Source organism: Coenobita brevimanus, chromosome 31 (genome assembly GCF_032717465.1).
Source record: "Coenobita brevimanus isolate Jiangsu-jjx chromosome 31, ASM3271746v2, whole genome shotgun sequence".
Taxonomy (NCBI): Eukaryota; Metazoa; Arthropoda; class Malacostraca; order Decapoda; family Coenobitidae; genus Coenobita; species Coenobita brevimanus.
Window position 1 is genome coordinate 19053979 of NC_136984.1, and position 16928 is coordinate 19070906.

General features: G+C 41.4%; 1 protein-coding gene across 1 annotated transcript in view; it reads left to right on the top strand.

Moving 5' to 3' along the window:
- LOC145395514 (cytochrome P450 4C1-like) overlaps positions 1 to 16928 on the top strand; it is a 192746-nt gene that overhangs the window by 69827 nt on the left and 105991 nt on the right. Inside the window, exons 6-7 of the mRNA XM_080269123.1 lie at positions 544 to 749; positions 5740 to 5918. Coding sequence (XP_080125249.1) covers positions 544 to 749; positions 5740 to 5918 — 385 coding nt within the window. The remainder of the gene's footprint in view (positions 1 to 543; positions 750 to 5739; positions 5919 to 16928) is intronic.

A 16928-nucleotide genomic window follows, 5' to 3' on the forward strand; every position in this document is an offset into this window, starting at 1 on the left:
TCCAGTCAAAAACATTCATTTCTTCAAACCTTTCAGTGCATGTTCCCACATTCCCCAGAACTCTTCTTCCACTCAACTTGGATGATCTTGCTTCGGTGCATACATACACACAGTCACCCATATTTGCAGTCCTACTTTCAGTATTTCCCACACAGTCCTTGAGCGAATTGATCCATACTCTATTACATTCTCCTTCTGTCTCTTGCACACAACAATACATACTCCTTTTGTCCTCTCATTCTCATCTTCTCCCGCGCATATACCCCATCTGTACACCCACTCTCTCATACTTAAATCCATCCATTTAGTCTCGGTTATTCCACATATGTCCACTTTTGCACCCTCAGACACCTGGACAACCTTATCTCTTTCCCGTCACCATTCGCATCTCAATATGAAGCTGAATATTACGTGATTTGAAGCACATAATGCAAAAAAATATATATCCATTGAAGAAGTGGCACGAGATGTCCAGTGTCAGCAAAATCTCTTGACCACATACGTGTATATTTATTTATTTATATATTCTATTCTGTTTTACAGAGTAAATGCCAGTATAACAGAACGGTTGGCAAAACTGTGGCAACACTTTGATTTCCTGTACTGGCTGCTGGGGTATGCCAAGGAGAGGGACGCAGCCATCAAGGTTCTCCACAAGGTGTCCAGGGAAACTATCCAAGAACGACGTAAAATTTATGAACAAGAAAAGAAAAAGACCAAAGACTTTACCTATGAAGACAAACTGCTTGGTAAGGGTGATAGGTTTTACATTCTTGCTCCTTCCTAACGATTAAATTTTAAAAAGATATCTAATTCCTCCACAAAGTCTAAAAGCAAATCTTGAAGCAACGACCTAGACTTTAAGAACCGGAAAACAAGGCCAAAGATTTTACCGAGGAAAACAACCAACTCTGTAAGGATGGCTACTGTTATATTCTGCTGTAACTTGTGCATATAGACAGTCATAAATATTAAGGATGTGTACCGAAATATCACAGTTCCCATGCACTCGATTTTGTAAATTTGGGGAAACTGGTAAGTCAGCTTTCTAGGAAGCAATGGAAGGAAGCATTTAAGCCAGGACAATACTTGCTCCCCTAAATACCATGGTGACATCCACCCCATGTGCTTGGTGACAAAAAGAAAACTACGCAAAAATAACAACGGGGAGTAGAGAAGTACTTCCCTTGACGTGGAGATAACTGGCGTAACCATAGCACGCAAGCTTTAATGACTCAGCTGAATAAAATCGTCTGACATTAGCTGAAACAGAGTAGCAGACTTGTTTCAACCATGAAAGGATATACATTTTATCCGTAGTATTTCCAGATTCTAGTCAACACATTCGAGAGACCCAGAGCATTTTTGACTAACACTAACTTCATCTTCTGCTACGAGGTAGTTAGATGCATTAGACATTCGCGGACGTGTTGGATGTGATATATTTACAGTATAATACTTGACATTGCCTTGCTTTCAGAGTGCAGTGAAATTCTAAAATGTAATAACTGTTCCCACATACAATTATACCCACATTCACGAGGTTACTAATGCGCGCAGTCGTTTTACACACACAATAGGTGAACTTCCTCATTCTGGCTTACTAATTTTCTATGAACTCTAGTAGTTTAAACACACTGTGTCCAGAGTCCTCATACTGAACGGAAATTGATTATAGTTTTCTCTTACTGGAGATACTTTGGAAAGGATGAGTTCTACAGACTCATGATCCGTCCCCCCCCCCCATCCTCCTCTCTCTCTCTCTCCTTTTCTCGTACATGTTGGTTACAGTGGAATTAGCCTTTTTTGCAACAGATAACCTCGCCATGAACTTCACATCAGCTAATTTTGATTATTTAGTATATTTTCTATATTATCTAACTACTATCAGACCCTCAATGCTTCTTCAGAACCCAGTGTATTTAACTCCATATCCACATATTTGACTAATCTTAACCCATCAGCTCCCATAGTCACTGTGCAAGGGATTTTGCTGGAAGGGCGCTAAGCTTACCGCTCTCCGCCTATCAGCTCATAGTCGCGTAGCCCATAGGTCCCCTCCCGGGGTTCCTTTCTTTATGAAATTTTGAAAATACCCAGTTCTGTCCTGTATTTGAGGACGGTGGCAGCAAATGGGTTAATCTCACCCTTTCCACTGAAATTACCGGTTTGTGTGATTTTAACCTTCATAATGTGGAATGATTGTTGCATTCTGCCTGGACTGACGATGCTGGTCTGGAGTGAGAGCTGTTTGCAGAATCATTTAATCTCAGGCAATTGGTAAAACAACCAGCCAGAATCCACGATAATCCTGACCATAATGCCGATCTCTTGGAGATATTCCTGACAAATACAGTAATCCAGATCAATACAGAATAGAAGTACTGTCACCACTTGGATCCTCTAATGCCAATCTCATCAAGGCCTTATTAGTCATTTGCTCCAAACCTCCCTGTTCTGCTCCTGTCGGGGTGACCAGGTGTCACCTTGATAAGGCACACTAAGATGGATTTAGAAATCATCTTGCTGATATTCCATGGCAGTCTTTCTTCTCCAGTGATGTCAGTTCTGCCCAGTCCCATAGTAACGACTTAGTACAAGCTGGTATGGAATTGTAGGTACCAAGTGAACATTTCACTAAAAGATTGGACTCCCCAAAATGGTTTGATAGCAATTGTGCCAGAGCAACAACCTAAAAGTCGTTAGCATATATTTCTTACATAAAATTAAACAAACTTGAATCGTTCAATCAATTTAAAATTGCTAGAAACCAGGCAAAAGCAGTAATAAATGTCGCTAAATCAAACTTTCTTCACAGCCAAGCATCCCAATTATTAAACAATCCTAACGACAACAGAATATTCTGGTCAGCTCTCAGTTCTTTCACTAATAAGTCTGAGAAGTCATTACCCACTCCCCCACTAAACTCTTCAGATGGTAACATTACAAATGATCCGTGTGGTAAAGCGAACATCCTTGCCAGTACATTTGCCAGTAATTCTACTTTTAGGAAAGCCAGAGCGTCCCTGTACTTGAACTTGCTGTCCAAAAATTGCTACACTTAAGGTACAGTGTAGATATGTAAAATCCATCCTAGACAGTTTACCAACTATCAAAGCTTCAGGTCCAGATGGAGTTCCTCCAATTCATTTCGAAGATTGTTCTCCTGAACTTGCTCCTCATCTAGCTAAATTATTCAGACTATGCATACGTACTTCTTCATTCCCTGATTCTTGGAAAGAAGCCAATATCCAACCAATTCCGAAGAAAAAAGGTTCCACTGGCCCCTCCGATTATAACCAAGGGCAATCACGTCTTCTCTTGGTAAAGCATTTGAATTTGTAATTACTAAGCACATAGTTAAACATCTTGACCCAAACCACTTAATTAATAATAGATAGTATGGTTTTTGCCACAAAGGATCAACTGTTGAAATACTCAACCTCCTCACTCATACCATCCATCAGCCAATTGACCAAAATGGAGAAACTGATGCAGTAGGCCTTGATATTTCTAAAGTTTTTGACAGTGTGGCACCATTCCCTGTTAATCAAACTTCCTTGCTATTGGTTTTCTTATATGAGTGACAGAAAGATAAGAGTAAAAGTAGATGATGTTTACTTCCATTTCCACTAAGTTAATGCCGGCATGCCACAAGGATCAGTTCTGGCTCCATCTCTATTGTTAATTGATATTAATGATCTCTTATATGTCACCAATCCATTCATATGCAGGTAACTCAACACACACTTAAATATCCATTCACAAAGTTCTATATCTAACTCACAACTCAGTGCAGCAATCTCCATAAAAAAAGGGTTATCTAAGATCACTTAATGTGGACAAAATAACATTGTCTCATTTAATGCTAGTAACATCAAATATATACACTCCACTAATACAAAGGTATTGTCTGATTCCTATACGTCCTTCAGTGCTACTAATATTCCTTTCTCGAAAAGTATTGAAAATCTAGGTGTTTCAATTAACAATACCCTCAGCTGGACCTATCATGACAAATTCCTTGCTAAAGCTGCTTCAGAGAAACTTGGATTATTGTACCAAGTCCCTAACTTCTTCACTGACGAGCAGCTAGCTGTAATTTATAAGAGTAATGTGCATTTCAGCTGGAATAGTGCTCACTCTTGTGGAGTGGATTTTGAGAGGTGGCACTAAAACAACTAGACAAAATTTAGAATAAGGCTGTTAAAAATATTAATAACCCTACTGTTACAAATGATTTACCTCTCCTTCATGTAAGAAGGAATGTTGCCTACTTTGGATTATTTTACATATACTTTTATGGCAAATGCTCAGACGAACTTGCATCCATTGCGCCACCTGTCCACGCCTTTCCCGGCGCTACACGGGCATTTTGTAGCGCTCACGACTGGAATGTCACACTGCCATACTGCAGAACTTCTGTCTCTCAGAATTCTTTTATTCTCCGAACTGCATCTCTTTGGAACTCGTTTCCCCAGAGGCAGAGTGGTTTCCCCCCAAAGTTCAACCCGTGGCTGTTCAAGCCCAAGTGTTACAGATTTTTTTTTTTTTAATTAATGGAGGACTGTAATGTGGTGGATGGATTAATTTTTTTATTCATATGTTTTTGCTTCCTCAGTTCTCTCTCTCTCTCTCTCTCTCTCTCTCTCTCTCTCTCTCTCTCTCTCTCAAGAAAAAAAAAATGGATAAGCAGTTTAATGATGCTGTTGTAACTTTTCCTACTATATCTTACACATTCCGAAGAGTCATGGCTTTTTGAGACTACCATGTCTATTTTCTTTAGGTAGTAAGAAACAGATGGTTCTCCTTGACTGCTGCTGAAGGTATCTGTAGGAGTTCACGGCTCTATATATGACAGACTTACCGTGCATATTTCATATTGAACATCAGAGATATACATTAGTCATATTTACGTATATACTGTATGTATATATATATATATATATATATATATATATATATATATATATATATATATATATATATATATATATATATATATATATATATATATCAATTTATAAAGAGCAAATACACTGACATTAATTTTACCTTTATAATGAACACGCACATATTCATCTGGCATTAAAAAACAGCAAGACACTTCCTCCTTAGCAATGTATCATGCATATCATACCTTATTTTTGTCTTATGTGTGTCGTTCATAGAATGACCTGATGTCTTTGTAGGAGCAACACATTTTGTGTGTGTGTGTGTGTGTGTGTGTGTGTGTGTGTGTGTGTGTGTGTGTGTGTGTGTGTGTGTCTGACTTTGTACACAGGCTTCACAGACTGTTCTCAAGGTCCAGTAGTTTTCTTACATACTATAAACCTCGACTTGTCACCACTTATGTTCAAACATCCACCGTCCATAGTTACTATATGCTAGGACTGTCTCACACGGGACTAATGTACTGGAATTAGCGGGGATATTTTATGAGATGTTAGAGGGTCTTCTGAAAGTCAGTAAAGTATGCATTAATGAACCTGAGACTTAGAAAGTTCCCTGCCCCAGCCGGGATTCGAACCTTGGTCCAATTGGACTGCATGCCACTCTCTGCCCATTTTGGTCACTGCCTCCCCTTGCATGAGTCATATGTTTGCAGGATATACGACTGTAATAAACAAAGTATCTTGTTGAGGAAGAGGTGTTACGAAATCTCCAAGGTGAAGGAGAATACAGCCCACATTCCGAAAACTTATGTCTTTTTGCAACTGACTCGACCATCTCCTTCAGGTAAGAGGAAGCAACTGACATTCCTAGACCTGCTCCTGGAGGCGTCAGAAGGCGACAATGGACTTTGTGACGAGGACATTCGCGAGGAAGTGGACACCTTCATGTTTGAGGGTCACGACACCACCGCCACCGCCATCAACTGGTTCCTCTACGTTCTCGGTCGCCATCCCGAGATTCAGGTACAGATGAGCTCAGAGGTTCCTGCTACAACGAGTTGAACAATCAGCCTTTATAAATACTGAAAGAACTATCAACCTTTGCACATATCGAGAAAATGCTTAGGCAACTCTCGTGTCTGAGCAAAAATAAAGATACTGTTTCAGGCCTGGTACTGAGTTATAGAAACTCATAACTGTTGTCATATTCTGCAAAATGTACCACCCTCTATTCCATGGACTTATGATTTCAACTATGCAATCATGATCAGTTAATCCATCCTCTAATGTATTCAGTCATCACACAAATTCATGTGCAAATGATGTCAGTAATTACTTTACGAGGTGTAATAGGAAAATTCTAATAATTGTTGGGAAAATCAGTTTTATCGAAGTTTAGACATACTTCAGTGTCTTCAAAGTACTATTCTTCTGCGTCCACACGTTTGATCCAATGTTCGTGCCTGTGAGTAAAGCATCAGAGGCACTCTTCTTTCTTGACTTTAGGACACTCACAGTTTCAGACTTCTCATCAGTTTTGTCAAAATGGTGTTCTTACATCATAAGCGTCAGTTTGTGGAACAAACTTTATATTAATGCTGTGGAAAAGAGCATAAAAGATTCCTTTTTTAACCACCAATAAGTGCTGAGTACAGAATGCTTTGGAGCTGAAATTTTCGTGGTGAAGCTAGATCTACCATTCCAATTCCAGTGGTGTTTGTGACTTACTGCCTCACACAACCATGTCAAAACTACGGGGTAGAAAGCAGCATTAATAGTAGTACATCTGGGGAGAAATTCTGTGTGAAAATCCTTTCACGTCAAAGAAAAATGCGAGCAGCATATCTTCTACTCGCAGTTTTGACTAACATTTTTCAAACTGATATCTTTCATTGGGAACTATGGTTTCTGTATCTGGGACATATCCATATACTGGTATTCAAGTCTCATTGGTATGACGTAGAATATAAACGTTGGGTCCAATGCTCATGGATCACTTAGAAGTTTGTCATCATTGCTGAAAAATACTTAAAATACTTAAAATACATAAAAAGTTTGATTGTGGGCTGGATCACACACATCCCAGCTGATGCCCTGGAATGCATTATCAGCACGGATTGTACCTGGTTACGTCCCGGAACTCTTGTTTTCTGTGGATAGTCTGAATGCTGGCAGATGTTCTTTTTAATCCAGTGTTATTATTATATTATTCCTTCTTTTTAATCCAGTGTTGTTATTATTATATTATTCTCAGTCTTTACCATATAGCCATTCAATATGAAGGATTGTCGGTCTGCCTCTCATGTGCCATATGCAGGGTTGTCAGTCGATATCATTCGCTTCAACATCTTGTGTTTGCCCAATATCCCTATCGCACACTTTATATATTGGTGTAATATTATATATGGTTTCATAATTATCACCGCGAGGAAATCCAACAAATGTACTTATAAGTACAGTATTATTAGAAGATATTAGTGTTTATGCATTTATTGTAAGAAATATGCACTTTAAATGATTTTTCTGTACAAAACTGCTTCTTCTAATTACTAAAGGAGCCGAACATAGTGACACCGTCTGTGAGTCTTGGTGGGTCTTTCTGCAAAGTGGTTCACGCATGAATATTATTTGGCTTGACATCATTATTCTTGCTCATTTATGACCGAGAGCAAGGTAATGCACGGCTAAAATATAATGTTTCATAATTTTTTTGATAAACTTCTATGAGGGAAAAATAATGAATCTCGTAAATCCCAGCATTGGAAGCTACAATATATTACCCACTCTACCACGGGGTACGTGGATTAATCTTGCCTTTACCATGTCCTCTAGCAGATGGTTTCATGTAGTCCGGTAATAAGGGACAACTAGTAAAGTGGATGATGTACGGCAAGTAGTGGAATGAATAATTGGCAACACATTACAAAGAAGCATTCAAAGACTGCAACGCATTACGCCCACACCGTATATACAATCAGTCTAAATCCCTGTTCACCCAGTCAGAGAGTACTAGTGCTCTTGGAAACATGTTAATGGAAAAATTATGCAAAATAATCGTGTTGACGTGATGAAGCAACTTCCCAAGCTTCTGTCAACTGTTTATTTCTTGATCCATAACCATGCTTTGGAAATGATGAGCAGAGTTCTCGGACACGATAGGAGCACACTGAATCTTGTGAAAGGGCCTTAAAGACGAACTTTTTACCTTGCCCCTTGCCCTGGACCTTCCCCTGATTGCTCTCAAAATTGAATTACTTAATCCTTACCTAACCCTCAACCCATTCATCAAATCAACCTCAAACTGGATCGAGAGTGTTTTAAGCTGACCTTATCTTATGATCTTTACGTCTGGCTTGCTGTTCTGAATCATCTGCTGACCTTAAGCCCATCCAGCGTGTTTCATCCAGAGCATATAAAAACTGAGTTAAAGGACAGGCCTTTTGGACTTTGATGGATGGTCGTGAAGAGAGTGGATGTATGCTCGTTGGCTCTCTTCTCTAGCTTTCTAGGGCTGCCTCACTGTCATTAGTTCTTTTTTTTTTTCACCCTTCTGGTGGCTACTAGGTTAGCTAGTTACTCATATTCCTCCCCTCCCTGTAGCTAGGTATAGTATGTGTCTGTGCCATTACACTGAGTTTACATTTGCTTACTCGCCCACGGAGGGTCCCCCACACTGATCGCTCTGGGCCGTGAATAGACATGGTCGGGCCTCCCTGGAGTGGTTTGAGAGGGCAACCTCAGACATAGGTGTTCTACCCCAGGTTATTTGTCCTTAGGTTGTTTTCTCTCCTTCCCACTTCCCCCGTTAGGGGGGAGTGGATTCTATGGCGGACGCCTCTACTGCCTCCCCCCCCCTTCAAGGGGGGAGGTAGTCCTGACCGACCCCCGACTGACCAATGGACGGACTGTCCCCCGACTGAACGGCCCCGGACCCGATCACTAGAAATCAGTGTACATAATGCATCGTTTGTATTGATCCATGTGGTTGGTTCTACTCCTCTGTCCAGCCTCAATCCCTTCATCATCAAGAAGGTGATTGATGGGTGTGCAGGTGAGGTGGAACATGTGAAAAAAACTTGCCAGTGGAGATCTCTTAGTAAAGACAATGAATTCTGCCAAGGTCAAGGATTTGTTGAAACTGAGCAAGTTTCACTGTTATGATGTCCAGACAATGATCCCGCACTACATGAATTCCTGCAAGGGTGTTATCACCTGCAGGGATCTTGTGCTCATGGAGGAGGAAGAAATCGTACAGGAACTTGCTCAGCAAGATGTCATAGAAGCGAGATTTATTACACGATTTTCGGAAGGCAGGAGGACGAAGACCGCATCTGTTATCTTGACTTTTGGTAAAGTATCTCTTCCAGCTAATGTGAAAGTTGGATACGAAATTGTAAATGTCAGACCTTACATCCCAAATCCCCTTTGTTGTGCAAAATGTCAGATCTGTGGACATCACGAAAAGACATGTCGAGCTTCAAACGTGGTTTGTGGCAAGTGTGCGGCTGTAGGCCACTCTGCTGACAACTGTACATCAGAGACTGAATGTTGCTTTCACTGCCAGGGCGCTCACCCCACTTCCTCGAGGGTTTGTCCCAAGTGGAAGGAGGAGAAGGAGGTCTGCACAGTGAAGGCAACTGAGGGCATTTCCTTGTATGATGCAAGGAAGAAGGTGAAGGAGTTGCATGCAACTCCCAAGCCTAATATCTCCTATGCATCCGCGGTTGTGTCCCGTCCTGTGATGTGCACCGTGGAGATGCAGAATGACCTGACATTCGCTCCTCATGCCCCACGCCCTACCTCTCAGTCTAAGCCTCCTGTACTCTCCAACTCTCTGACGGACATCCCTGTTGCTACATCGTACTCTCAGGCTGCCGCTGCTCCTTCGCAGTCAGTGCAGCCAAAACAGAAGTCTGACAAGTCAGACAAAATTAATTTGACCATCCTCACCAAGCCGGCACGTCCTCATGTCCTTCCTGCTCCTGGTCCAACGAGGGAGAGAAAGAATATCTCTTCCTCAGTGGAGTCTGGGAGCCTTGTTATTGACGAGAATATGGAGATCTCCACAAGCAAGCACCAGGAAAGGTCCCCCGGTAGCCACTCACCTGGTGGCGGGCGGCATAAAAAAAACTAAGAGCGCTGGCCACCCTCGTAAATCTTAAACCGTCGCTTTCACTTTATTACAGTGGAATAAGTTACAAAATATAGCAATCTTGCTTTCCTTACACAGACCAGACGTTTGTTTACAGGAAACGCGCCTGGAGGATCATCTTGATCCTCCACAGTTCAGACACTACCACTCGTATAGAGATATATGAAGGTCACGGAGTTGCCATATACACACACAAATCACACCCACAAACGGAAGTGATTCTAAATTCTACTCTGGAAGCTGTCGCATGCAGAGTAAAATTTAATAATATGTACCTGTCTATATGCTCTCTGTACTGTCCTCCACATGGCCCCATTGATACTGATGCTTTAAATTCATTATTTGAACATCTTCCAGTAATAAGTTAGTGTTGGGCGATTTTAACGCCCATCACTATCAATGGTCCTTTTTGTCCACGGTGACTCGAACAACACCATTAAGTAAAGTCTGGTCCACTATAAGAATATTAAATAATAAAGGCCCATATTTTCCTGTCACCACCCTGCAGGTGAATAACATCATCTATGACGAGCCCGTGGACGTTGCTAACATCCTCACCAGGAGTTTTTCTCATGTAAATAGCTCAGCCAATTATGATCTGCGTTTTCAACATCATAAACGCACGGCTGAGCTACAGTTAATAGACTTTGCCACAGAAGATGTAGACTCCCTATACAATCAAGAGTTTATGCTAGATGAACTGCTCTTTGCCCTTAAATCCTGTAAAGACACCAGACCTGGACCAGACACCATCATGTACGGTATGATCCAGCATCTTAATCAGGACAACCTGATTAAGATGTTAGCATTGTACAATGAGATTTGGGTGTCTCGAACGTTCCCAAACTCATGGCACTTTGCGCACGTCATACCGATACCCAAAGAGGCTGGTCATCTTATGAATCCCACTTCATTTCGTCCTATTGTGTTGACTTCTTGTCTATGTAAGGTCATGGAATGAATGGTAAACAATAGGTTTCTTTTTGTTTTAGAGTCGAAGAATTTGTTAAATGATCAACAATGTGGCTTCCGTAAATACAGAAGTTCACTAGATCATTTCATGAATTTGGGTCATTGTATTGCAGAGGCATTTGCCAATAAAGAATTCATGATAGGGGTGTTCTTGGACATCCATAAAGCCTATGACATGACATGGCGACACGGTATACTAATGAAGCTCTATGCTTATGGTTTAAGAGGAAATTTGCCTATTTTTATTTCAAATTTCTTAAGGGACAGGACTTTCTCTGTCAAATTGCCCCGTAACGTAACATCGGATAATTTATCCAGGAAAACAGGGTGCTGCAGGGAAGTGTGCTTAGTCCTACTTCATTTAGCATTATGATCAATGATATTCTGTCATTAGCTCCCATCCTGAGGAATCTTAAATACTCACTCTACGCTGACGATTGTGCAATATGGCACTCTTCCCATGATGCACAAATTTCGGCTCTTGACTCCGTCCACCAATGGGCCTTGCAGTGGGGATTTAAGTTTTCCGTCCCTAAGTGTGCCGCTGTAGACTTCACTAATCGTAACGTACCTAATTTGTGCTGTACTTTGGATAATCAGGCAGTACCTTTTGAAAATTCTGTAAAGTTTTTGGGAATTCATTTTGATTGTCGGTTGAACTTCAAAATTCATGTTAATAATTTGCTTGCTCACTGTGACAAATCTGTAAAAGTCCTCAAGTACCTAGCGGGTACTACCTGGGGTGCCAACAGAAAATCTTTATTAATGGAGTATAAGTCCCTTATTCGATCAAAGCTAGACTATGGCACACAGGTGTATGGCTCAGCATCTGATGCCATGCTGAAAGGATTGGATGTGTTGCAGAATAAATGTTTGCAAATGTGTCTTGGAGCCATCCGGTGTACCCGTGTAGCTCATATGGAAGTGGAGGTGAATGTGCCTCCCCTCTGTATTCATCGTTACCACCTGACTTGGTCCTATGGCCTCAGAACATCAAGGAAAAGTAATATCGGCAATGTGGCCTGTACTCCCCTGCGTCAATACCACCACCATCTGCGGGGGGTGCGTCAACCACTTGCCATTCACTTCCACTTACTGACTTAGGAGCTTGGTGTGGACCTCAGTGACTGTGACAAGTTGGTGTTTAAAAATATAGCGCCTTGGGAGCCACCCAGCATTACCGTTGACGTATCATGGCTTCCAGCACCAAAGTCCAAGGCACCGGAGGTGGAGGTCCACCACTTGTTTCGTAACATCATCGTGCATCACTTGGGGTCCCACCAATTGTACACCGATGGTTCCAAGTCGAGTGAATGTGTGGGTGCAAGTGTATGGTCGACCGAATGTGACCTCAGGTATCGGTTGCCGACTCATGCATCTGTGTTTACCTCCAAACTTTTTGCTATTGACAAAGTCATAGACTATGCTCTCAATTCTAGGCATGACTCACTTGTCATATTTTCAGATTCAAAATCAGCCCTTCAGGCAATTGCATCTTGTACTACGGACTATCACAAGATCCAGGGCCGCATCGTTAATAACTTGCATTCATGCCACAAGTCATTCACGCTGATCTGGGTGCCTGGTCATTGTCGCATCTATGGCAATGAGCAGGCTGAGTTACTTGCAAAGTTGACTGTAGAACTCGAGAAGACTTGGGACGTTCCTCGTGATCTACGGTCGAGTCTCTCTCTCGGAAAGAAATCTATAAATCTTCTGTGGCAAGGTCAGTGGACCAGACTCAATATTCGAAAGTGTAAGCCGTACCTGGGCGACTGGGCCACTGCCAACCGTCCCAGTTGCCTGGAAGAAAAAGCGTTGGCGCGGTTACGGCTTAATGCCACCATGCTTACTCAAATGAAACATATGGAAAAACGATTCCCACCGCACTGTGACATCTGTGATGCAGTGTTATCTATCAGTCATATCATCCTGTGCTGTCGGCGATTTATTCGTGAACGTGCTTCACTTATAAATTACTGCGGTGCAGTAGACTTCCCCTTCACCCTTTCCACCATCCTGGGTGATGGAGAAATTGTTATGATTGATAAACTGATGGCTTTCTTGAGAGAGATCGGACTGATCAGAGTGATGTGACTTTTTTACCATATGGTTTTGTTTTTTATCGACTGTAATTATGTATATATTGTACTGTTAACTAGGGTTGACAGTTGACATATTTAAAACAGTTCCTCCTTCCCACTGATCTATTTCTCATATTGATGTCCCCTATATTAAACCCCGTTCCTCGACTGACAGTCACTAGCCGATGAATGTAAGTGTGCAATATAGAAAGGTATTGGTCAGTTGCAGTCGATGGTGGTCTGTTGGGCGAGGTCCTTCACTTTTTGTACATGTTATGTAAATACCTTATACCACCATGTTTAAGTTGTTCTAATTAGGGCCAACAGCTGACGTATATGGAAATGTTCCTGACTCGTCTGGTTCCCTTTCATATATTGATGTCCCCTATATTAGGATGTGCCTCGACTGACAGTCACCATGTGATGAGTGCAGGTATGTAATGTAGAAAGGCATTACATATCTGCAGTCGATGGTGTTCTGTTAGTCGAGGTATTTTTACCATTAGTGTAGGTCTAGCTATATGTCTCTGTAGGATTTAGTATAGGTTAGCGATTTGTCTGTTAGGTGATTAGTTTTAGGGTCTTTAGATTAAGTTTTTCTTTATAATATAAGGTATAAAATATATAAAACCAAGAAAAAGTTTAAAAAATACAAATACAAATAAATTAATAAAAAAAATTAATATATATATAGAAAAAATTATAAAAATAAAAATACAAATAAATCAATAAAAAAATTAATATATATATATATATATATATATATATATATATATATATATATATATATATATATATATATATATATATATATATATATATATATATATATATATATATATATATATATATATATATATATATATATGTACGTGTGCATGAAAGTGTGTCTGTATGTATGCATGGAAGTGTGTGTGTGTGTGTATGTGGAGTAGACTGTAGCACCAGTCGAGCAGGGCAGTACTCCCAAGGTGGATGGAAAGCTGATGACAGGGAGAGCTGGAGCTCCCGTTTCATTAGCCCTCGGGACTAGGTCCCGACCATCCCCCTTTGCTGAACTTTTTCAGTGTCTCAGTAACACAGAGAGTAGACCAGCATGCTCTCCAATACAAGTTTCTCCAACTATCAACACCAAACTACATGCACAGTACACACCACACTTCCTTTTCAAAATTTTCAAAAATGGCGTCGAAAAACATAGCCTCGGAGTCCCCAGGGGGGGGAACATAAATGCCCCCACCTTCAGCCCCTCTCCCGGTGACGACTCAAGGTGCCTGGAACCACTGTCTGACTCTCTTCTTCTTCATTTCTGCAACATTTGTGGCCCTTTTCTAACTTTCGCTCTGTTGAGCACCATCTCTCCCTCTCTAAACCTCACCTTCTATTCCTAACTGAGACTCAGCTGTCTGAGGCAACTGACAGCAAACCCTTTTCTGTATCCTCCTACTTTCTCTATACTCATTTCAAAGCCAAAGGTGGTTGTTGTGTATATATACGCAACAACTTATCTTGCTCTCGTGTTCCTGAACTCGATTCTTCTGAATTCTCTACACTCTGGCTTCGGCTTTCCTGTCATTCTCTGACTAAAGTATATCTGTGCTGTTTACTTATCTCCTAATTCTACTGACTATCAAAAATTCTTTGACTATCTTACTTCTACGATGGAACACATTCTATCCATCTCTCCTTTCTCTGAAATCTCCATTCTTGGAGATTACAATGTTCACCACCACCTTTGGCTCTCCTCTCCTTTCATTGATCCACCTGGTGAACAAGCCTACACCTTTTCTATCCTTAATGACCTAGAGCAGCTTGTACAGCACCCTACCCGTATCCCTGACCGCCTTGGAGAGAGCTCCAACATACTTGATCTCTTCCTTACAACTAATCCTTCTGCTTACACTGTTAATCTTTTCTCTCCGTTGAGCTCCTCCGATCATAACCTCATCACCTTAACCTGTCCTATCGCTCCGGTACGGCCTGCGGACCCTCCAAAAAAACGTTGTCTCTGGCACTTTGGAGCTGCGGATTGGGAGGCCCTCAGGCAATACTTCTTTGATTTTCCCTGGAATGATTATTGCTTTCATGGTCATGAGCCATCTGGGTGTGCCTTGCGCATTGCGGAGGTTATTCTCTCAGGCATGGAAGCATACATTCCTTTCTCATATCCTTTGCCTAATGCAAGAAAGCCTTGGTTTATTCACGCTTGTTCTAATGCTGTCCGCAACAAGGAGAGGGCCTATAGAAGGTACCGGAGCCAACCCACCCCTGAATCATATCTTTCATACATTTCTGCCCAGAATTGTGCTAAGTCTGTTCTTTGCTCTGCTAAAAAAAAATTCATCCGTACTAAATACTCTCAACTCTCTAACTAGAACTCTTCCCGCTCCTTCTGGCACCTTGCCAAAAACCTTTATAACAACTTTACCTCATCATCCTTCCCTCCTCTTTTCTACTCTGATGGCTCTGTAGCTATATCTTCTACTGATAAAGCAGATCTCTTCGCTCAGACTTTCTCCTCCAATTCCACTTTAGATGATCCCGGTGCTGTCCCTCCATCACTTCCCCCCTCTGACTTCCTCATGGCTAACATTAAAATTTCTTCAGCTGATGTATTTTCTGCCATTGCTGGACTCAGTACTTATAAGGCATATGGGCCTGATGGAGTCCCTCCTGTTGTTCTCAAGAACTGTGCTTCTGTGCTTACATCCTGCCTAGGCAAACTCTTTCTCCTTTGTCTGTCAACTTGTACCTTTCCTTCTTTGCTTTCATTCAGCCAGTTCCAAAGAAGGGTGACCATTCCCAACCCTCTAACTATCTCCCAATTGGTTTAACATCCTGTATCTCAAAAGTTTTTGAGTCTATTCTTAATAGAAAAATTTTAAAGCATCTTTCCTATCACAACCTTCTTTCTGATCGTCAGTATGGGTTCCGTCAGGGACGCTCCACAGGAGATCTTCTCATCTATCTTTTAGACTCCTGGTCATCCTCCTTTCGGGACTTTGGCGAAAGCTTTGCCATTGCACTTGACATCTCAAAGGCTTTCGATCGAGTCTGGCATAAATCTTTAATTTCCAAACTGCCCTCTTACGGTTTCTATCCTTCTTTCTGTGCCCTCATCTCTAGCTTCCTTTCTGGTCGTTCTATAGCCGCTGTTGTAGACGGCTATCGTTCTTCTCGTAGATCTGTTAACAGTGGTGTTCCTCAGGGCTCTGTCCTACCACCAACTCTCTTCCTTTTATTCATCAATGACCTTCTAAGCTGTACATCTAATCCTATCCACTCATACGCTGATGTCTCCACCCTTCACCTTTCCATTCGATTCTCACAACGTCCATCTCAGCAGTTACTTCAACAGGCAAGGGATGAGGCTATGGCACACCTAATGTCTGACTTGGCTCGTATCTCTGACTTGGGTAAAAATAATCTGGTTGTTTTTAATGCATCAAAGACTCAGTTTTTGCACCTATCAACCCCACAAAATCTTCCACAGGTATACCCACTTATGTTTGATAATACTCAACTTAATCCTGCATTATCCTTGAACATGCTTGGGGTTTCATTTGATCGGGACTTGTCTTGGAAAGATCATATTACATCTCTTGTAAAATCTGCTTCCAAGCGATTGGGTGTGCTAAGCCGACTCCATTCCTTCTTTGCCCCTGCACAATTGTTGACTCTATACAGGGGTTTTATCTGCCCCTGTGTGGAGTACAACTCTCATGTGTGTGGAGGCTCCCCAAATACAGCTCTTCTCAATAGGGTGGAGTCAAAGGCTTTTCGTCTCATTAACTCTCCCCCTCTTACTGACTCCCTTCAACCTCC